The sequence below is a fragment of the Aspergillus sclerotioniger genome (assembly GCF_003184525.1).
Source record: "Aspergillus sclerotioniger CBS 115572 chromosome Unknown BO94scaffold_41, whole genome shotgun sequence".
NCBI lineage: Eukaryota > Fungi > Ascomycota > Eurotiomycetes > Eurotiales > Aspergillaceae > Aspergillus > Aspergillus sclerotioniger.
Window position 1 is genome coordinate 62,639 of NW_020291031.1, and position 21,569 is coordinate 84,207.

Here is a 21,569-nt window from a genome sequence, read left to right on the forward strand (position 1 = left end):
TGTTTAGCAGCTGGGAAAGGAGCGGTAGTAGCGGTATTTAAGCCATTGCCAAGTCTCGACGCTCGCAAATCATATGGTTACACCAACTCACTCCCCTGGTACTCCCGGGACTAGGTACATAGAATTCTCAGGAATTTCTCCACAGTGTCGGAGTCTCGCATTTTACCATATATTTTCGTCGGAGGCTTTTTTCCCAAATACGAGCGATTTTCCTCGTAGGTGAAAAACATCTATGATCGTAACCCTAAAACAGAAGGAACGAGCCGGAGATGTAGAATCAATTGACAATCTGGTAAACTATAAGTAGCAGGAACCTGAGCGCCCATCTGAGACAAACAACAGTCCCTGGACATCCTCCGTGAAAACATATATCATTTCGGCCAGCCTCTCGTACAGTATCCCAAAATGTCTCAACAACAAAGTTTACTTGTTTCATATAAGAGGGAATATCCGACGAGGGTTATCATTGTCCCCATGAATGCCGTCCAAAGCGCTGATCTCAACCAAATGGTGGCTATTGGCACCAGAGACCTTGGAGGATGCTCTACCGTTGTGATCGCATCAAAAACCGGTGCTATTCTCGCTCACCTACCACCCCGGCCTTCTATGGACTTGTCAGACCCGTTCACTGGCGACAGCAATGTTAGGCGCCTTATGACCCAAGTGGTTGACCTATACCATGCGCACCGTGATAAATACTTCGCTACCATCACCGACACGGTTATTGTTTGTGCGTTTCATGAGGGAGAGATTGCCCTGCAGGATCAAGTGCAGATTATGACAACCAAGCTACAAGGTTTGGGGCCAGAAATCTATACCTATCAGGTTCCTGTCCAACACGGTATTCCGGGAAGGGGAACCGTAGCCGTTGTGGGGAGCCAGGGATTTGTGACGCTTGGGCTACCCGATCGACCTCGCCCGCTTATCTTGGTGGAGGATATGGTTTACGTCCCTAGGCACAACTCTTGAGCATCCAACATGGAGTTACCAATCATCCCACAAGTTCAGACCAGGAATGGTGAAGCTCGCTTTGGTCACACATGTCCCAACTTCATCGTTTAATCGCGCAGACTCTTCGATCCGCAGTTCCCTTTGTGGTATTTCAATGTTAGCGAAAAGCTATTTGGCGCTTTGTTTTCCAGTTTATTATAGTAGATAAGCTATCGCTTCCTGCGTAGACAGTAGAAAAAGCGATTTAGCACATTTGACCTATGGCTTCAGCCAGACTATGTTGGGATCCCCGATGGGCTCCCACGCCGGTAGGCAACGTAGGGTCACGTGACACTCCTCCCTACGCCGCTAGTTAGTCCATATAGATGGCCTACGAGGCCCCTAGCTAGATCATCATCCATCTCATTCTACACGGTTGAATCGCCTTAGTAGCCACTCCAACAGACTATAACGCTGTATTGTACTCATGCTATACACATGCCTCAGGCATCTCAATAATAATACCATGTTTAAAATGTGGGTCATTCTGCACAAAAATGCCAAGCCGCGACCGATGGCGGCAGAGAACTACCGACAGCCGAGCCATGCACTAGTCGGATGCCCAGACCATCCGGTTCCGAGCACGTGGGTCGGGCCTAGAGCCCCCGGATTATACATCGATCTATAGAGTATAGGGGTGAATTTCAAATAACTATTTGAGTGTATATGATGCTATTGCCTGGGTTATATATATTGCCTTTCTATTTCATGTCTTCTGTCTTCATTTTTTAATAAAGGAAATCATCTAACACCATCTTTCCGAACTATATATACATCTCCTATCAACACAATGTCCAACACCAAACTCTTCCCCGGCGACCCCTCCGACGTAATGGTCATCCGCCAAGTAACCGAAGACATCACCACTTTCAGCGTCCCATTTTCTCGCTTCGGACTATTAAAATTCGGTGGTCGAGGCACATTAAGTACCCTCCCCCATCCCCTTCCCTCCCCCAACCACAAACCCTATTAACAACATTCACCAGTCCGCCTCACCACTTCAAACCTCGCCATCTTCTCCCCCGTCGCCCTAACCCCAGCCATCCACCACCTGATAACCACCACCGGCACCGGCAAAGTGTCATACATAATCGCCCCCGACCTCGAACACCACATCTACCTCTCAACCTGGAAAACGGCCTTCCCTGACGCAAAGATCCTCGCCCCGGAGGGTCTTTACGAGAAACGCCGAGCTGATCCCACCGCTTACCCCGATGCTACACCCTTCGAGTTTATCTTCACGAAGGAAAACAAGCACACGTTACACATAAGCGATGAATTCCACGCTGATTTTGAGATTGAGTATGTGGACGGACATACCAACAGGGAAATAGTATTATTGGATAAAAGGTCAGGGACGTTGATTGAGGCGGATCTGTTGTTTAATTTGCCTGCTACGGAACAGTATTCCCGTTTGAGGGAGGGGGCGGGGGATGGGGTTGCCAATCGGTTGTTTATGCCGTTGGTGAAGTTGGGAGGGGGTGAGGGTGGGTGGCAGGCGTGGTTTATGTGGTGGGTTCTGAGTAAAGGGGATAGGGAGAGTTTTGGGGATAGTGTGAGGAGGATTGCGGAGTGGGAGTTTGAGAGGGTGGTTCCTTGTCATGGGGATGTTGTGGAAGGTAAAGGGAAAGAGGTGTTTAGGGGGGTGTTTGGGAGGTTTTGGGGGTGAGATCGGAGTAGAATTGAATGGTTTTGGGATGGTGTGGGGTCTGGGGTGTTTGTATCGCTGTATGTTATAAATTATATATCTGTTTCGTGGTTATTTTTCTTGTTTATTAGTTGCATTTGTTGGTTCAGAACAGTCAACTGTATTTCGAGAGGTAAGTACATTGTTTCTGTATGATTATGTAGTTTATGGAGTGTCCAATTACTGAAATCAGCACAGGCTTTTATGAGATCTGTATATCTTTGGATCTTACTTCTTGTCCATATCACCTCTCTCCACCTCCACCTAGATTCATCGCTGCGCTAACACAGGCCAGATGACTAAACGCCTGTGGCATATTGCCAATCTGCTCTCCTGATGTGGCCACCTCCTCGGAGAACATCCCCAGATGATTCGCAAAGGAGAGAATGCTATCAAACTGCGAGGTGGCCGTCTTTCGCAGTTGTTGGAAGAATGGATCGTGCGGGAGATATGCCTTGGAGCGAGCAGCCTATTCCGTGGTTAGCGATCTGGTATAGAAGCAATAAGGGGAAGCATACACGCATCATGGCTTCGACCAGCCAGAATGTGACCATGAGGAAAGCGCCTTCGTTTCCTCCGACACCTGGGAAGTTAGTAAAGCGGATCGTACTGGGGGGGATACTCACCATCATCGACCTTTCCGGTATCGTACCGGGACACCATGTTAGCCACACTCAGCCCCCCTCGAGCGGGAACGTCTGTAATCTTTTTGATTGTACTCAACAGTCGGGGGTCATTCGGTGCGATAAAAAATACCAACGGGGCAACAAGCACAGATGCATCCATTGCATCCTGATTCTCGTAGCTCATGCAGAAAAACCCTTTCTCCGCGTTATACCCCTTGGTCATGATCTCGTCGTACAGCGCATCGCGCTCCTGCACCCATCGTGCTCGCTCCGGACAGGGAAGGTTAGAGCGCTTCTCCGCCAGTCGCACACCACGGTCCAGAGCGACCCACAGCATGATTTTGGAGTAGACGAAGTTTTGGGGCGGTCCGCGCACTTCCCAGATAGACTGGTCCGGCTGATGGCGGATCTGAATCACAAAGTCGACCATGCGACGGATTGCCAGCCACTGGTCGTAGGAGATTTCGACAGCATGTTTGTTGTATAGGTAAATGCTGTCCATTAACTCTCCGTAAATATCCAGTTGGATATGCGTCGCTGCGCCGTTGCCGATGCGGACCGGTCGGCTCCCACGGTAACCCTCCAAATGGTCAAGTTCCATCTCGGGAATGTCGCGTTCACCATGGATTGTCACCATGATGGGAAGAAATGGCTCTCCAGCCTTAGGCTTCTTGTTCAAGGGCGGAAAAATCCGTTCGAAGATAAAATTGATGTAAGATTCAGCCTCCTCGGGATACCCGTTCTTCAAAAACACGTAGACTGTGAAAGCAGCATCGCGCACCCATGAGTAGCGGTAATCCCAGTTCCGACTACCACCTATATGCTCAGGTAGAGAAAATGTAGGTGCTGCGACGATAGCCCCGGTAGGCTTATAGGTCAGCAACTTCAACACCAGCAAACTACGTTCCACTTGCTCGCGATAGTGGCCACGGAAGGTGCATTTGCTGGTCCAGTCGGACCAAAAATCGCCTGTAATCCGCTCAATCTGCTGCAAATAAGGCGCGAGTACCTGAACATCAGAAGTGATAGACTCTTGGTCATGCAGAAGCAGCGTAATCGACTGCCCCTCTTTCAAGGTGACCTTTCCGACCAAGCCGGGGCCCAGGTGACCGGCACGCTCGGATAGTTCCAATTGAATATTGAAATCGGAGGAATCCGTATGGAGATCACCTTTATCTTCCAAGATGCTGACTTGAAGATTTTGAGCTGCTGCCTGGAAGTGGTAGACCTGTAGACCGTCTCCTGCAGTGAAGGACGGATATGCTGTATGCGAATCCCGAGCGTAATTGAATGCCGGGAAGAGCTCAATCTCTATCTCCATCTGCCCGCGCACACACTCGGCCTTTCGTACCAGTCCAGAATGACATGCATGGTACTGACCAGGAACCTTGGGCTGATGGCAGCGACACCACTGGGGCAGTCCCTTTTCCGAGATGTGGGGTTTGGATTTTGCGATCGGAAAGTAGTCCAAGATGTTCACGACTCCCTCTTCATGAATCCAGCGAGTCTCCAGCATGTTAGAGTATGGGCGATAGCGCTGCTTGCTCAATGGATTCTTCAAGCTACGATGGGGAGTGATGGAAAAATGGCCGCCTTTCTGCTTGTCAAGGATGCGGCAAAAGATGGAGGGAGAGTCGAAGACGGGCCAGCACATGGAGTCGACACTGCCATTCTTGCTGACCAGTGCACATGTGTGCATATCACCGACAAGGCCATAGTCTTCGAGGCCGCAATATTCGTTGATGGGGTCCATGGTGGATGGGTGGTGAGATGGAGGAAGAGTGCTGCTGTCAGCCGCGCTGCCCTCTTTGTATCCCTGACGTCATCGCTGGCAGCCAATCGGACCTCCCCGGTCCATCACCTGATGGCATTCCCCGATATTCAATTTCGGCATAAGTATTTCTCTTTCTGGTGAATGTATGTCATTAAAAATGCGTATCACATGGCTGACTGTAGTTACAGAACGAGTTTTACTAGCAATACCATCCATAGTGGTCTGATCATACTTGGCCGATGTTCTGCGGACCACAGTGCATCATGTATATTGCGAACCAACCGATAATTGCAGTAGTCCGATCATCCCATCATGTTCCACATACTCTGTCAAGTACTGTTGGGGAAATGCTCGACCCCTCAGATTTACCCCACTGTAACACCATGACTATACCGACATCCAAACACCGTTGCACAGCCATCCATTCCAACATCAAATGGCAGAAACTTTATTCCTGATCTCCGCACTAGATGACAATCATGCGTTGGCAGAAATGGCTGTCGAATATCCTCCGTCTGGATATAACTAGGGTCTTCTCCCCGGATCTTGATGCTAACCAGATCACGCGAATTCAAGCTTTTTGTCATCATCCACACCCAATCATATACCATTCATCACGATGAAGTTCGCATTCTACCTTCTGGCCTCGCTCCCCCTCGTGTTCAGTATTCCAGTCGACGAGGCTACCCCTGCTCCTCCTGAGACGAATCCAGGCCAGCTGAATCTTCTGTTGAACAACAGTATGTTTCGCACACCTATTGCATGCGTTTCAGAGTGATCACTGACTATATTCAGGCACTGATGATATTTCGCCTGCAGCAGCATGGTGCGGTGGCTACACACCGCAAAGCTGCCGCAATGCCTGTCGCAGTTACAACTACAACTGCTTTTGCTGCACTGGTAATTCCTGCAGCTGCCACAACTGTTGAAGGGCGGACAGAAACTAGCTAGTATTGTTGAACTGGTGCTGCATGGTGTAGCGACAATCGTTTCAGCCGGTGTTACTCTTAACTTGTTAATGAAAGGACGCATAGTACTTGGTGGATGGTTTTTGAGTGTGGGCATATTGGATGATAAGGAGAAGTGCATGGAAATCTCATGCGGTGCTGAGTTTCGGTGTTTTCGATTTCTGGCACTGGCGATGATGAGCATACTTCTCATTCCAGTTCTCGGCTTTTTCGTTTGCACTCTCGGGTCTATTATTCCTAGGCTGTGATGATGCCATTCTTCCTATGGCCAATTTGAATCCTGGCAAGGGTTTGTGGAAAATTGAGATGATCTCTCTGTTATGATGGTCAGCGTGATCATGTATGGCATAATTGTAGCTATCTCAGCCGGGATTTCGCAATGACAGTCAATCCAAGTCAATAGGCATACTCACCGAACAAGTAGATTGTCCCTCTCGCGATATCTAGACGGTAATATAGTCATTGCATGAGGGTTGTCAGTTCATGTCCAATAGCTTGGAGCTATTGGGCAATTGAGGAAGTCAAACAGCAGGGTCGGATTACTGCCTGAGGCATCCAATCAGCCATCTTCCTCGTCCGTCCCCTCAACTCACTCGCATTCTTCCGTCTCACCACCACACCATCTTTATCATCGATTTAGAAAACATCAACGCAACATAGGTGATATTCTTGAAGTCGGGGTCCACGCAACTCTACGCTGTCCAATCTAATCCCACAACCCTCACGTCTCCCTCACCTGCCATAATGAGCAACACGCCATTCGCTCTCCACCTCACCCACGGTCGGAAACGCCATGCAAGAGCAGGGAATAAAGGATAGAAACATCTACAGCGAGGATTACTGACGTACGGCTCTTGCAGGAAGGCATCTTTACTGATATACCCCTTCAGCGTCATAGCCACCTTTTTCATTCCCGTCGTTAACCTAACTGCCTTCCTTCTAGGTCCCTTCAATCAGACAAAGAGCCGTTATGGCACAAGGCTACGGAACAAACGCATCGTCAATAGTCAATTTAATGATACATTAAGGTGTTGCCCATCACCAACTCGCGTCTTCACAAGCGAAGCAGATCGCTCCAGTACACCCAGTTCAACTCTTTTTCATCTTCCAAACTGAGACCTTGAGGGCCATCAGGATTCGAAAAGGGGTGCAGATGTCCGCATTCCGGAAGTTCGTACTGTCTCACATCCCAGAGCGATTGGATAAACGGCGGCGTTTCACGCAATTTGCGGGCCCCCCATGCCTCCAAAGTCAAATTTCCGAAAGCTACAAAGAACTCGTTCGTATCACGGATGAGTTCTGGATGTTCGTTGTAAAGCTTCTCTACCAGATTCCAAGCCTTGAGTACCCTTTCCCCAGAACATCGCTGTCTCAGCTCGCTAATGAGGTAGATATAAGCATCCAGCTGGGAATCCGTGGTCATGTGCGCGAATAAATGAGGTGAAAACGTATTGCAACGCCTCACATCCGCCATAGCTTCGAGCCAAGTCAAGGCTGACTCAAACAGAATATCGCTTTCTTTCTCGACTATATACACGTCCGTATCTTCCTTCGTTGCACGTGCCCGGGGATGGTAGATGGCAAAACGCAGGCGCGCGATTGAAATATTGGCAATGTTGAGTGTTAGACGGTGCAGTGGTATACGTGTGTCTGAATTGATAAAGTATTTCTGGTAGTATATGGCTTGGAGTTCATTGACAACCTTGCTTTGCAGGTTGATTGACGCCTTGTTTCCGACTTGGTTCTGAAGAACATTCTCGAAGAGTTTGGCAGCGTTGGGCGAGTGGCGACACCAATTGGAGACTTCGAGCTTCATCAAAACACACATCATCTCGGTAGGACCATTGTGTTCCAAAGGGGGCTCGGTCATGTTCGGATGCAGATCCGCGTCGTTAACGTTGAGTGGGAGGCGGATGTCGCCAATCTCAGATGGTGGTGGCGGCTTCTTGATTCCTGGGGTGGAAGCAATACGACATCGGGCATCAAGTCCGCGTAACTGCCACCAAAGACGGATGCGCATCTCCTTTTCGAAGAATGTGATCCTTGGATCGGTGCTTTCTTGCTGAAGCCCCATTTTGTCGGCTATCCGAATAGCAGCACCAGTCAGGGTGGTTGATAGCTCAGACCGAGGATTGGAGAAGAGGAACAGCACTAATGCTTGAAGAACTTCGAGATTCCTCGTTGTGAGGAAGTCGGCTTCCATGAGGGCCCGGAGAGTTGCGGCACGATATCGCGTGAGTAAGGACCCCCTGGTTTCGTCAAACAAGGCCTGACATTCATCTGACGTGGTGGAGGTAACTGCGATGGTATAGATGGCAAAGAGGATGGCTGCCAACGGTTTCGCCGCGTTCCTGGGGTCCCAACTAACATCCAAGACGCGCTGCTGCAGTGTGGGCACATGGACGATCTTCGTCATCGGATTGATCCTTTCGACGAACATCTGCCAGAACCGGTAGATGTGTCTTGGTTCTGGATGCAATTCATGGAGTTCGGTATGATTATCAGAGAGAACGGATTGCAAAGATATGGCGGGATATAGAAGAGGATCGTCTTTGTGTCCCAGGGTTTGAGTGGGAGGATATTGCAGCTACGCGTGACAGATATATTAGTGTTTGAGATTCGAAAGATGGTGGAAGCAACGAACCTCTAGCGGAAGAGTCGACCACAGGCAACTGAACAAGCGTCAACGAACAAGTCAGAGTGGACTGGGTTCTTGGTGGCCTTACAGCACTTTGTTTGCCTCCCTCTTATCAGCGTCGCTTGCATCTAGATTGGAATGGATCCACGTGTGAGTGTAAGGCTCAAATTCAATATTGTGCTCTCGCAGAAGGTCTTCATATTGTGCTATCCGGGTGAGGAGCTCTTCATCCGCAGCCCTTTTTCGAGGTCGATTTGGAGTGGGTCCTTCATAAAGACACTTTGCTTCGGCTTTGAGACAGTTGGAGCAAGGATCGCCTTTGTCACATTTCACCTTGCGGCGCGCACAGAGCAGACAGGCCAGCTTTGGTCTGTTTAGCTCCTGGAATTCAGTCGGAGGTGGGGGTCGAGACATGACAGCAAGAGGTACAAAGACATGAACCAGCTATAATGATGGTGGATGGTTGAGTTACGAGCAGTGTTGACGCGTCGGGAGGCTCGGGTCCCAAAATGGTCTAGCGTCGGACGCATCTACCCTGCTCGGCCGACGGCTTTCCCTCTAGGGAATGGTAGCATCAATAATGCTCGGCCGCAGATGGATATCCTGCCACAGTCCCCAACCTTTATAATGGATTCTTTTCCCATGGCTGGCTCATCACCTTTCTGTGGCCGGCTTACGTCCTTCTTCCCAGAACTTTATCTCCCCTTATACAATCATTTCATATTGCTGCCTCGAGTGGGGAGTTTAGGACACGCAAGTTCTGTTAGTCCACATGTCGCTCAAAGATTCGAACCAGCTGCAAGGGCACCCGCATGTGAACTTGTCCAATGCAAAAAGTCTCAAGGATATGGAGTCCGACATTGCGTACCCCTCGGGTCTCAAGATTGCGATGTTGATTGTATCTATCTTCATTGGCATGTTCCTCGTGTCCTTGGTACTTTGGCTTTTCCTCATCTCCATTGATATAACTGACCTTGCAGGATCGCCTCATTATCTCCACAGCTATACCTCAGATTACCAACGAATTCGGTTCAGCAGATGATATTGGCTGGTACGGCACGGCATACCTTCTCACCAACTGCGCATTCCAGCTGCTGTTTGGAAAGCTATACCCCTCTTTCAGTATCAAGGTCATCTTCATGTCGTCCATAGTTGTCTTTGAGACCGGCTCAGCCCTTTGTGGGGCTGCACCAAACTCAATCGCCTTCATTCTTGGAAGATCCATTGCTGGCATAGGAGCTGGTGGTATTCTCTCTGGAGTTGTACGTTCTCGTTTATTCCATTCAGTCTCAAACTACTTACATTAAGGTCTTCAGATGGCCATCATCGTTTATGCTGTTCCCCTCCATAACCGGCCCAAGTATCAAGGTTTATTTGGCGCAGTGTTTGGTATCGCTTCGGTGACTGGTCCCTTGATTGGTGGCGCCTTCACCTCAAATGTCACCTGGAGATGGTGCTTCTATATCAACCTTCCTATAGGTGCCGTGGTCCTGGTGTTTGTTTTCTTTCTACTCCATATTCCCGATCGTCGCACCACCAACGTTCCTCTTAAAGAGAAGCTGCGACAGCTCAATATTCTGGGTATGATTGCCCTCATTCCCGGTGTTGTCTGTCTCTGTCTGGTCCTGGAATGGGGCGGCACCACATATTCTGTGAGTTTTTCGGCTTCTTCTGCACCTCAGGTTGCATGCGACAGACGGTACTGACCAGCGTAGTGGAGCAATGGGAGGATTATAGCATTGCTTGTGCTCGCATCTGTGCTATTGATTATTTTCGTCTTGATTCAAGTGCTGAAGCCTGACCAGGCGACTCTCCCCCCAAGAATTCTCACCCAACGCAGCATTGCGAGCGGTTTCTGGGTGAGCTCCTGTCAGGGTGCACATATGATGATACTCGGTACGTACTCTTGCTTCTCATGGAGGCACGTTATGTATTGATTATGGGCAGTTTACTACCTCCCCGTTTGGTTTCAGGCCGTCAAGGGTGTCTCCGCAGTCAGTAGCGGTATCCACCTGCTTCCAATGGTGATCCCCTTGGTTGTAGCATCCATACTCACGGGCCAACTCATCTCCCGCATCGGCTATTACACGCCGTTTTTAATACTTGGAGTCTGTCTTACATCAATAGGGGCCGGTCTATTGACCACCCTGACCACCAACACATCCGAGGGAAAATGGATTGGCTTTCAGATCATATATGGCTACGGGCTAGGGTCATGCTCTCAAGCTCCGAACATGGCTGCACAAACCGTTCTACCACGCAAGGATGTCGCGATCGGAGCCTCGCTCATGTTTTTCGGCCAACAGCTCTTCGGTGCTATCTTCACTTCCGTGGGTCAGAACATCCTGTCCAACCAACTGTCTAAGCGTCTCTCCGACATCCCGGGTATCGGCATCACTCCGCAGTTGATCCAGAGAACGGGCGCAACGGAGATTCTGAGCCGCATACCCGAGCAGTACCATGCCGTTGCTCTGAAAGACTACAACGATTCCCTCCGCGAGTGCTTCCAAGTCGGCGTTATCATGGCATGTCTCGCTGCCCTAGGTGCATTCGGTATGGAATGGCGCAGTGTCAAGAAGAATAATCTCGCCAAGAAACCCGAAGCTGAGAGGTCTCTCGAAAATGGAAACGAAACGGGCGTTGATGACAAAGTGGTCAACGCCCAGACTGAGCACACTCGGCCTTCCGCTGCTGTGGAGAATGCGGGAGGGAAATCCGAGACCTCGGAACAGAAGACTCCCACTTTGCCATTTGTGCAACACCGCGAGACTGGCACGAGAATAGAAACGTCCAGTTAGTATGAATGTCTACGTGTGGATTGGGCCACATTGGCCAAGCAGTCTCGGCCCAGTTAGCTTTGGTTCAATAGTGAAAGAACAGCGACCCGAGACTTCCATACGATATAGATCGATGAATCTCCACACACAATCTTCGGTCTTGAAGAAATTTTCCAACAATGGCCAAACCCTGTGATCACCGACCAGGTGGGCCTCCGGAAGCTCTTCGTTTCCGATAGCCCCGTTCTTTCGGAGCGCCGAGGGCGGTTCACGCCGTCTTTAAAATTCTGCAACATGTTATAAAGGAAATCTAGGTCCAAATTCCATCTTAGTATTATTGAATGGAAGGACAGTTCAAGCGATGTCGAGTGTGCTGATTACAGGAAGCTCCCGAGGCCTTGGCCTTGAGCTGGTGAAGCAATTGGCTTTGCGGACAATCGGGGTAGATCTTATCGTCGCAACAGCTAGAGAATGTAGCGCAGCTCTGGAAGATGTCATCGCACACACAGATGGTCGCGTCTTGTTCGTGTCCTTGGATGTCTCTAATTTGGAGAGTATCACTCGGTCCGTCGAGCAGGTCAGGTCCGCCCTCGGTCAGCGCAGACTTGACATTCTCATCAACTGTGCAGGTGTACATTCGGATACCCCAGGCGGCGTGGCCCACATGTGAGTGAGTTAACTTCTCAGAAAGACATTGATACTTACGACACGATAGGACCGACCTCGAGTATCAGCTGTCGGTGAATGTGTCTGGTGCTCACAACGTGATCCGTTCATACATCTCTCTGATGGAGACTGGGGAAGGGAAGAAGATAGTCAACATGTGAGTTGTTCCAAATCTAGACCTCGTCTAGCTCAACCAAAGGCTGATTCTTTCCGGTGTTAATCCAGCTCGACTGCATATGCATCCATAACTCGAGCGGCAGAAGTATCCTACGCGCCTTGCCCGGCTTACAAAATCAGCAAAGCGGCACTCAATGCTCTGACTGTCCAGTATGCCATGTCCTACCAGGATGCGGGCTTTATCTTCCTGGCTGTCAGTCCAGGGGTAAGTAGACATTCACCAGAGCCCACCGACTCCTGTTTAACGTTTACATAGTGGCTGCAAACCGACATGGGTGGTACAGATGCCGACCTCACGGTCGAAGAGGGAGCCAAAGCAGTGGTGGATGTTGTAATGTCTGCAGACAAGGATTGCAATGGGCGATTCAAAAACATCCAAGTGCCGAGATGGGCGGCTTATGACGGACTCGACATTCCGTGGTGACGAGCTAGACTCTTTCGGCTCGGATGTCCGAGCATTTTAGGCAGGCGGGGCATTACGTCAGCAGAGCGGTGTCTCACCCATCCATCGCATCTTTTCGCGCTTCACAATTACGCTTTTTTCTTAGCTGGAACGTATTCCCCGTAGGTAGCGCGGGATTAGTATCTAGACGCTATGCTATAGCCGACGACAGGTTGAATCATGTCGGACTGCCTCAACGGGGAGGAAATCTTGCCAGCTGTGAGTCTTCCGCTCTTTCCGGGCCCACTCTGACTAACATCAACGTAGTGCGACTTGTGCCATTCCAGAAAGGTGAAATGCGATAGACGAAGCATTTGCGCTAATTGCATGGATGTTGGGGTTGAATGCCGACGTCTACGCTCGGGGAGATCGTCTAGAAAGAGACCGCTCTCAGGGTTAGTCCTCTGTGCTTGCATATAACATACGGCTAACTGGAGCTCCAGGACTTTGAACCGAGACGAGAAAGTGCTAAACTTGGAAATGTTGACGAGTCCGTCGAATAGGTATGGTTTTTGCTTCATCTGGAGTACTCTTAACCATACTCATTGGCTGTATATGTAGGGGAGATCATCGCAATCAAGTACTTCACACAAATGGTGAAGTGGAACAACCACCCCCAAGGCGCCAGCGAATGGATGGTCATGGTCATGGTCAATGGGGAATCACTCCAGAAAGTAATCCTACACCAGGCGCCGATGCTGATGGCTCCAACTACCATGCTATCCAAGCAAAATCCGTCATAGAGCTGGAGCTTGGCGATTGCAGGCATATCAGCAAGGGGCAGCAGTCCATCCTGAGCTCGGCACTCCAACTAGTCAGCCAACTCGCAGAGAAAGAGTCCGTGGAGTCCGGGGAAAATGAAGGCGATATTCTCGTCGAAGATCCCTCTGTGACCATCCCGGAGAGTCCGCCTCCGGAGCTGTTGTTCTTGCTCCTCCGATGTATGTATCTCGGGCCTGTTGATTATTTGACTAATCGAATGCAGTTCCATCAGGTAAATCGGATATTCGATGGCCTGATCATATATCCAACAAAACCTTTGAGAGAATGGCAACAGCACTAATCAAGGGAGATTGCCGTGGTCGGTTGTTCCATCAGTATTCTGTCTGCATTTACGTAAAAGCAATTTGCTATGTATTCCAACTTTCAAGAGTCGCCGCCAATGCGACAGTCAAAGGGCAATTGTTCCAATCGAGGAAGGCCTACACAGCTGCCGCTCTTCGAAGCATCAAACAGTTCGATATTCTAGCACCACCGAGCCTGTCAGCTATACAGTCCTTGATATCGGGTGTGAGTGTTGCGGACCGCCTGAACTACGCCCGGGGACTGACCTTGTTTACCAGTCATTACTGATGCAACAACTCGGGGATATCAACATCTGCTGGATCCTGAATTCATATGCCGCTCGTCAAATTGCGGCTCTTGGTTATCAGAAGGTTGGAAATGTATCAAGTCGCTCCGAAGCCCAACAGGAAATACATAGTGCGGTGTATTGGTGCTACTACATAGACAGGACTCTCAGCGCACTGCTCCTTCGCTCCCCATCCTTTCCGGAAATGGCAGTCTCTGCCACGGAGCTTATCAGCACAGACAGCCCATCGCCATATGACCCCTTGATCCGAATACTTCTCGATGCTGCACAAATCCAAGGGCAGCTGCTCGCATTGCAGTCGCAAACAGCACCAGTTTCTCACCATCATGTCCTTGACGAATGTCGTCTTTTGCGCGAGAAGATGGAGGATATATATCCCCGTTTACAATCCGTATGCTTGACGGTTCTTTACTGACTGGCATTAACGCTAATGAGGAACCCTCAGAGCCGCAATCTAGCCCCCGAGAGTATTCATCAGGACTGGATAGCTGCCGAATTCTGCTACTATGCCATAATGGTGGATATCCACCGCACTCGCCTGCGATGCTCGTTCACGCCCCTCGTCCATAAGGAATGTCTAGCTTGCGCGCGACGATCACTCGAGGCACTTCGATTTCTTCTCCAGCATCCAGGAGGGATGCCGGGGTTTGACGATCCCTACCCGACATTTCTGACCTGGTGAGCTTCCATCATTCCCCACTTTTGACTTGCTAATATGTATCAAGGACCCTGTTTCTGTACCCCCTCACTCCTTTCTTTGTTCTTTTCTGCCATATCATCGGCTCATTAGATCAACATGATTTTGATCTCACTCAGGATATCACCAAATCCTTATCACGCTTCAAGAAACATCCACATTTGGATAAGGTCCTCAGACTATTGACATCCCTCGAGCACCTTTGCGAGCCATTGTTCCAGGGACGAGAGGAAGCATCTGCCCAGACTTTACCTTTGGCGTTTTCTGTGCCTGAAGCTAACAATACCGGCGAGGCCCTTCCGTCAGCAGTCAACCCAATGATGGGGGAGTTCGGTACCGATGACGCAGATCCTAGGAATCCAGCTATGGCACATGCCGAGCTGGGACCATCCGCCGATTGGCTTACGTGGCAGATGTTTGACAGTCAGTTGCCATCGGGGTGGTTGAATGTGGATCTAGGCCTGTATGGCCTTAATGGATAGCCTTGCTGTGGTAAGGAAGTGGTCATCAACAATATAGCGCTACACACTTTGGATTCTACTATATCCAATCAAATATTTCAATACAACACATTAAAATCCAACCCGATTCAAAATACATACATACCAACAATCTATTAACAATCAAAACAAAACACCCATCCCTCTCAACTCACTAAAACCCCTCGGGAACATCCAACAACCTCCTCAACCACTCCAACCTCGCCGCCCTCGCCCTCCTACTAACCTCCGCCTCCGGCACAAAAACATCAAACCCATGCCAACTCCCCGGCCAAACATGCAACTCCGTCGACACCCCATCCCTCCACAACGCCGCCGCATACTTCAAATCCTGATCACGGAACACATCTGCCTCCCCAACATCAATAAACGTCGCCGGCAACCCCCTAAAACTCTCCGCCCTCAACGGCACCGTATACATATCCGCAAACTCCCTCTCCATCCCAAACGCAAAATCACTCGCCTGCGCCGCATCCGCCCTTGTCAACGGCGCAATATCCCCAAACTGCTCCATCGAACACCCCTCCACCCCATCATCCACCCACGGATACATCAACACCTGGCCGCGAATCGCCGGCCCGGCCCGATCCCTCGCCAACAACGTCACTCCAGCAGCCAAATTCCCGCCCGCAGAACCCCCACACACCACCAATTTATCGGCATTAAACCCCAATTCCTCCGCGTGCTCGCTCATCCACCTCAACGCAGAAAAGCTATCCTCCAATTGCGCAGGTTGCGGGTGTTCCGGCGCGAGCCGATACTCGGCTGTCATGCACACGGCACCGAGTTTCTCGACCCATTCGAGAACAGTGAATCCCATGAAACGGTTTCCGGTTGAGTGGCCCCCGCCGTGCATGTGCAGGATTCCGGGGATGGTGGAAATGTCGGTGCGGGGGTGTTTCGGGCTGAAAATGGTGGCAAGGAGAGGGCCCGTCGGGCCCGGGATTTCTACTTCTTTGTAGGTGATGGTGGATTCGTGGCCTTTGAGGGTGTTTTCAAGGGTGAAGAGCGTGGAGAGGAAGGTGCGGTAGGTGTGTCGTTTTTCGGGGGTGCTGATGTCCATTGTTGGGATGGTGGAGTGGGTGGGGGCTAGGTCGGGGTTGAGGGGGGGCGGATTGGGGTGGTGGTGGTGGTCATGGTTGTGGTTGTGGTTGATGAGTTGTGTGATGGGAAGTGAGATTGTGTTATTCTTGCTGTTGTTGCTGTTGTTGTTGAAAGAAATAGAGCATCACGACAACTCCTCCACTCTTATATACAATCCCATCCCATAGTGAGCGGAGGATATAATCCCTCCCGGACATATCTTACTCACCGCGCTTACAGCACTCGGGAACTACATCCATCCACAACGCCCTTAATGTCTCCGAGCCACTAACAATCACTGAATGATTAATGTCTCCGTCGGGGTAATCATGGAGATATTTCTTCCCGAGTATGCGGGAGCTAACTACGTCTGGAAAGGTGTCGGGAGAATTATTATTAATTATTGGCCCGCGGGGGTTTTTCTGTGCCGTGATTGGGTGGGGCTATTTTAAGCTCGGTCGGGGTGACAAATCTTTGGAAATTGGGGGAAATCCGGTTCGGTGGATTGGGGTTTTGGGTCTACGGTGGGATGATTAATTTCTCTTCTGATGGATAGATAGTCAACGCGTTTGTTATGTACTCAGTTCATTACGTTTGGCAAGTAAAGTGTTGCAATTGCACATGACTCGATCACCTTGGTGTACTAAGGATTGTGTTCCTGCAGTAGTATGCAATGTTGAGTGCTGCGCCCGATGAATAGCATCCCGGATCGGATCGAGTAGAAAGAAACCTTGTCTAGGAGACCTCTACAATGAGGAAGGACTTATATATCAGAGTAATGAAATAAATACAGGAATAAGATTATTTACGATTTGCTTATAGGGGAAATGAATCTCGATTCATCATGGGGTTATCGGTATGCCGGCCGGGAAAGGAGAGAAGGGGTGAATGAGGGCAGCTCGGAGTAATGGTAGGTTGAAGTGAGGATTGCTTTGAAGAAGTGTGTTCTGATGCTGGAGAGTGATTTATGGGGCTGTGGAGGATTTGATCGGACTACGGAGTATAGAGGTCGGCAATGGGTGTTTTCGAGTGCGTTGTTTGTTTCTAGTTTCCCTTCGTATTGAGGTCGATTTGAGTATGGTAGGGCAGGGTCAGAGTCTAGTTAGGGCCATCCTGTCGGAGCGAGGAATCGTCATTGACCAGAAAGCCAAATCTAGTCAACTGGGCACACTTTGACCCACGCAGAATCCCACTATCATCTCCCTGGCAACCGCACCAATCGGCCCATCGCGACCAGGCTCAGGATCGCTCTACAACAACAAGTATAGAAGTCAGTCCTACACTATCTACTAAAACACCAAGCTATACCTTACTGGAGACGCGAGGCAGAGGAAACAATGATATTGGTTGACTAGCTAGAAAGACTTCTGCCTAAAGAAAACCCCCTCCGTTGCCAACGTGACGGCCTGTCACGTGCCGCTCGCCTACTCACCAACCAGTTGCTCCAACATACCTCACCGAGACCAAAACCTCAAATTATATACGAGACCAAGATGCCAACAATGTCCTCCATTCCACCTCCACCCCCTCCCCCACCCCCACCAACAATCCCTCCCGACATCCCAACTCCACCAACCCCCAACCCACGGAACATCCCCACCAAACCCCCCACCCCCAACTCCCTCCTCCTCGAACTCCACATCTTCAACGGCCACCCCTTCAAAGACCACTGGGCGTATTGGATCCCCTCCCCGAGCGATCCCAACATCGGAGTCAAGATCCATGCAACAGGGGACATGCGAAACGGATTCATCTTCGAGATCAAACGCAGTCATAACCTCCGCACGAGTCCTGATATACCCACTAAACGAATCCCGTTGCAGTGGTTGGATGAGCGGTATATTGATGAGAAGGCGATATTTAATGATGGAGTGGAGAAGATTGATTATCGTCCGGTTTGTGGGTTCGAGGAGATGTTGTATGGAGTGGAGGTACCGGGGAAGACGTTGAATAGTGTTGCTGATGGTGGTGAGGAGATGGGGAAGGGGAGGGCTCGGAGGAGGGTCGTGCAGAGGGATTGTCAGACTTGGATTGTGGAATCTGCGGACAGGTTGGTGAGGGAGGGGGTTGTAGGGAGGGAGGGGGCGGAGTTTGTTTGGGGGGTGAAGCAGTGATTAGGTTGGGGTTTTGATTGATAGGGGAGATGAGCTTATTGGGTTTACTGATTTAGGGTTACTGGTTGATCAGCAGTGCAATGCTCAGAGTTCAGGTGAGCCATCCCACTCTTGAAAAGTGTGACATTTGAATGGAGCGTGTTTCAGGGCGTGCCGTTCAGATATTATTATACATGGACTATTCCATGTCTGGGCTTTGGGTGATAGAAAACACACATGGACTACTTGCGCGGTGTGAGCTAGATCCCATCAGATGAGCACTAATCGTGGTTAATCCTCTGTATCCATTTGAGTAGTCATGAACTAATTCTTTGACTCGTAGTTTTCCTGATTCTTTCATGCTATGCGATGTCTTGGACAGAGCATGCCCTACTTTATAAGATGAATCTCCATGTAATATTCGGCATTGATAAATCGCATAAAGGGCATCCTCGATGCTGTTTGAAAAGCTGGCACCGCTTATTCCTGTTACGAATTTGTAATAACAACGACAATGGCTATAAGCATGATGCTTTGTTTGGAGAAATTTTTGACAAAGAAGAAAAATTCCGCGTTCTAGTCTCCGCATGGTTGTATATGTAATTCAGGTTGCCAGGCTGCTCATTATACCTCGTATCCATGATAATGGTCGATAGGATGTTCAATTCTTGAACTTAGCTGTATGATACTGATGTGGTGCGTGATGCAAACCTTGTATTGTGTTGCGTTTTGAAACCAACTGGCTCCATCCCACCAGACACAAAATCGGTTTAACCTGGCGTATAAGTGTAACCATACAGTCATTACATGAATTAATTTAAAAACAAAGAGATAATGAAAGAAGGAGATGATAGGGGAAATAGAAAACAAAAATAAAAATGAAGGCACAAAAACATACAACAGAAGGGATTCGCTGGTGGTCACCCACCCAACTACTAACCTCCCGGCGTGTGGCTTAAGTACGGCTGAGCGGACGGGAAGCCCTGTTCTCCACACCCTGTGGTCGTATGTAGTGGACAGAACAAGGAACTAAATTATATACTGTGTTAATATAGTTACTACAATTAGCCTGGTAGATAGAAGACAGCCCTCAAATGAAATTGTATGGGGTCCCATCGCAATCACGCTAGCCGGCCAACTCAGCAGCGCATGAAGACGCGCGCCTCCCCGCCATGGGCCAGTCACTTCCCTCCAATCATGCCATCTTGTGCTACAACCCCCGGTCATTTCGCGTCGCGACCTACTAGCCTTCAGCCTGGTGTTCCACTGACGTGTCCGCGGGGTCAATCGAGGCAGCCATCGGTTGCTGCCTTGGGTTCCATCGATACCCATCCCATTCTACTTACCATCATTCCCTGTGTGGTTGGAAACTATTTCAACCTGACATCTCATATTTCTGGAGTTTCTCTGGTTTAAGAAGACTTTTCCACAAAGACTCCGAAATCTCTCACAATCAACGCATCCAACCATCCCACGCACTTTCTTATCTCGACGACCACGATGAAGAAAGGAAAGAAGAAATCCAAGAAAGCAATCTCACAAGTTCTAGGTGTTGACACTGAGATGCCACCAGCTGTGAATGATGAACCCGATATACAACCACTCTCACCTGTACCCTTCGTGAATGAATACGATCAGCCCCTGACCAGGTGACCACTGATTTCTTGATCATCCATGTCAGGCGCTAACTGATTCTCTGAAGCCCCTATTCCACATCAATAACGCGGTTTTTCATTGGTGACACTGAGTACAGCGTACCGGAGTACTATCTGCGTCCATACCCGCTGCTGTCCTTCTCTTCCTCCTGGCAACGTTTCCAACTCGAAGGCATCAACCCAGACATCGGACACACTCTGATCCACTTCCTATACACCGGCACCTACCAAACCATCGCACCGTCTACCATTGATCCCGACTTTAATCCTCGAAGCCGGGAGTTCGAACGCAGCGTCTATGCCTACCAGACTGCACGATTTTACAGAATCACTGGACTAGATGTCTCTGCGAGGGAATACATGCGTACTTTTGATGACTCAGTAACAACACTCGAGATACTGACGATTGCTCGCAAAGTTTATACAACCCTTCCGAGTGGTGATACGTGGTTCGAAGGCTTTATTCGCGATAAACTTGTTTCAGCGTTCGAGGCAAATGAGCCGCAGTTCCGAGAGGTTATTGAGCAGTATGGCGTCGGTACGGAGATTAAATTTGACCAGTTCTTGGTGACGACAGTGCTGGATATCTACTCTAGCAGGATGGCCATGCTGGAAGATGCTGCTGCCGAGGAAGTCGATGATGATGTCCCTGTTGAAGTTGTTGAGGAGGTGGCTATTGAAGTTCCTCCGGTCGATGCTCTGGCAGAGGTAGAGGCGCCTTACGAGGAACCGCCACCTACATCACCTGCTCCTCCCTCCCCGAGCCTCGATCACCCCTATCAACCTCCACCTTCGTCCTTTTCCTCCCCTCGACCAGTGAGAGAGCCAAGTCCTGGATTTGAGCCAGTTGAACCGGCATCAGAGCCAGAGCCACTGCCAGAACCGGCTTACGGGTCGGAGAACCAGCCAGAAGCAATACAAGAGCCAGAGCCAGAGCCAGAGCCAGAGCCAGAGCCTGTGCCCGAGGAAGATAAGTGGGGTCTATTTCTGACGACGTCGAAGCCACCAAAGAAGAACAAGAAATTCTTGGGGAAGTCTATATCCTCCAGTATATCCTACGACTCGCCGGATGCTCACATCGAACCTTCGGGGTTGCAGACAGTGCCGGAATCTATCTCGTGGGAATAGAATGAATGACCTTCATTCACAGCGAACCTTCCAAAATGTGATGAAAAATCATTGACCCAGATTCCCGATTCAGTCATATGGTCAATCTCATTTGTTCTCGTATTGAAACTTCATTGTTCCGGGATTTTTCTCCTTTATGCAGCTGACGTAATGAATAATGACAAGCGATAATTGTTTGATGCGTAAAATGGTGTGTTACGTGGTAGAGATATGCAATATCTAGCCTTAACTCCATGAGTAATCCAGACGAGTTTTGTCGAATGAGATGGTTTGGAAAGGATCGCATTTGTTGTTCA

At 49.6% G+C, this 21,569-nt stretch overlaps 11 protein-coding genes across 11 annotated transcripts, besides 1 other annotated feature; 8 read left to right on the forward strand and 3 right to left on the reverse strand.

Moving 5' to 3' along the window:
* Positions 1-405: 405 nt before the first annotated feature.
* BO94DRAFT_590409 (uncharacterized protein) lies at positions 406-969 on the forward strand (the record flags this gene model as incomplete). The annotated part of the gene is made up of 1 exon (XM_025616024.1): positions 406-969. The coding sequence occupies one exon, from the start codon at positions 406-408 to the stop codon at positions 967-969; it is 564 nt and encodes a 187-aa protein (XP_025462453.1).
* A 689-nt stretch (positions 970-1,658) lies between these two features.
* Positions 1,659-3,028, forward strand: BO94DRAFT_527186 (uncharacterized protein). The gene is made up of 2 exons (XM_025610377.1): positions 1,659-1,916; positions 1,977-3,028. The coding sequence occupies exons 1-2, from the start codon at positions 1,781-1,783 to the stop codon at positions 2,657-2,659; spliced, it is 819 nt and encodes a 272-aa protein (XP_025462454.1). The 5' UTR covers positions 1,659-1,780; the 3' UTR covers positions 2,660-3,028.
* Positions 2,754-5,068, reverse strand: BO94DRAFT_539968 (glycoside hydrolase family 15 protein). The gene is made up of 3 exons (XM_025612808.1): positions 3,304-5,068; positions 3,196-3,260; positions 2,754-3,146 (listed from the first exon to the last, which is right to left on the reverse strand). The coding sequence occupies exons 1-3, from the start codon at positions 5,054-5,056 to the stop codon at positions 2,922-2,924; spliced, it is 2,043 nt and encodes a 680-aa protein (XP_025462455.1). The 5' UTR covers positions 5,057-5,068; the 3' UTR covers positions 2,754-2,921.
* Positions 5,069-5,391: 323 nt separating this feature from the next.
* On the forward strand, positions 5,392-6,451 carry BO94DRAFT_539971 (uncharacterized protein). Its single transcript, XM_025612809.1, has 2 exons — positions 5,392-5,817; positions 5,873-6,451. Exons 1-2 carry the CDS (start codon positions 5,697-5,699, stop codon positions 6,004-6,006), a joined length of 255 nt encoding a protein of 84 aa, XP_025462456.1. The 5' UTR covers positions 5,392-5,696; the 3' UTR covers positions 6,007-6,451.
* A 541-nt stretch (positions 6,452-6,992) lies between these two features.
* Positions 6,993-9,097, reverse strand: BO94DRAFT_579129 (C6 zinc finger domain-containing protein; the record flags this gene model as incomplete). Its single annotated transcript, XM_025615248.1, has 3 exons — positions 6,993-8,632; positions 8,690-8,717; positions 8,772-9,097. 3 exons carry the CDS (start codon positions 9,095-9,097, stop codon positions 7,100-7,102), a joined length of 1,887 nt encoding a protein of 628 aa, XP_025462457.1. The 3' UTR covers positions 6,993-7,099.
* Positions 9,098-9,455: 358 nt separating this feature from the next.
* BO94DRAFT_477746 (MDR family MFS transporter) lies at positions 9,456-11,481 on the forward strand (the record flags this gene model as incomplete). The annotated part of the gene is made up of 5 exons (XM_025608658.1): positions 9,456-9,617; positions 9,664-9,945; positions 10,000-10,335; positions 10,399-10,579; positions 10,631-11,481. 5 exons carry the CDS (start codon positions 9,456-9,458, stop codon positions 11,479-11,481), a joined length of 1,812 nt encoding a protein of 603 aa, XP_025462458.1.
* Positions 11,482-11,651: 170 nt separating this feature from the next.
* On the forward strand, positions 11,652-12,922 carry BO94DRAFT_294085 (hydroxyacyl dehydrogenase). Its single transcript, XM_025606704.1, has 4 exons — positions 11,652-12,126; positions 12,176-12,283; positions 12,352-12,508; positions 12,560-12,922. Exons 1-4 carry the CDS (start codon positions 11,822-11,824, stop codon positions 12,725-12,727), a joined length of 738 nt encoding a protein of 245 aa, XP_025462459.1. The 5' UTR covers positions 11,652-11,821; the 3' UTR covers positions 12,728-12,922.
* A 3-nt stretch (positions 12,923-12,925) lies between these two features.
* On the forward strand, positions 12,926-15,296 carry BO94DRAFT_590416 (Zn(II)2Cys6 transcription factor; the record flags this gene model as incomplete). Its single annotated transcript, XM_025616025.1, has 8 exons — positions 12,926-12,964; positions 13,013-13,140; positions 13,189-13,248; positions 13,307-13,686; positions 13,731-14,035; positions 14,089-14,508; positions 14,563-14,795; positions 14,843-15,296. 8 exons carry the CDS (start codon positions 12,926-12,928, stop codon positions 15,294-15,296), a joined length of 2,019 nt encoding a protein of 672 aa, XP_025462460.1.
* Positions 15,297-15,401: 105 nt separating this feature from the next.
* On the reverse strand, positions 15,402-16,420 carry BO94DRAFT_539975 (alpha/beta hydrolase). Its single transcript, XM_025612810.1, has one exon. It carries the CDS (start codon positions 16,375-16,377, stop codon positions 15,469-15,471), a length of 909 nt encoding a protein of 302 aa, XP_025462461.1. The 5' UTR covers positions 16,378-16,420; the 3' UTR covers positions 15,402-15,468.
* Positions 16,421-17,989: 1,569 nt separating this feature from the next.
* On the forward strand, positions 17,990-18,511 carry BO94DRAFT_421845 (uncharacterized protein; the record flags this gene model as incomplete). Its single annotated transcript, XM_025607408.1, has 1 exon — positions 17,990-18,511. A coding segment is annotated over one exon (522 nt), but the record flags the coding sequence as incomplete, so codon positions are not given.
* Positions 18,512-19,114: 603 nt separating this feature from the next.
* Positions 19,115-19,519: a sequence feature (Protein overlapping with rRNA (BO94DRAFT_477670, PWY69635.1) was converted to a misc_feature.).
* A 266-nt stretch (positions 19,520-19,785) lies between these two features.
* Positions 19,786-21,455, forward strand: BO94DRAFT_539976 (uncharacterized protein). Its single transcript, XM_025612811.1, has 2 exons — positions 19,786-20,139; positions 20,193-21,455. Exons 1-2 carry the CDS (start codon positions 19,991-19,993, stop codon positions 21,271-21,273), a joined length of 1,230 nt encoding a protein of 409 aa, XP_025462464.1. The 5' UTR covers positions 19,786-19,990; the 3' UTR covers positions 21,274-21,455.
* The last annotated feature ends 114 nt before the right edge of the window (positions 21,456-21,569 follow it).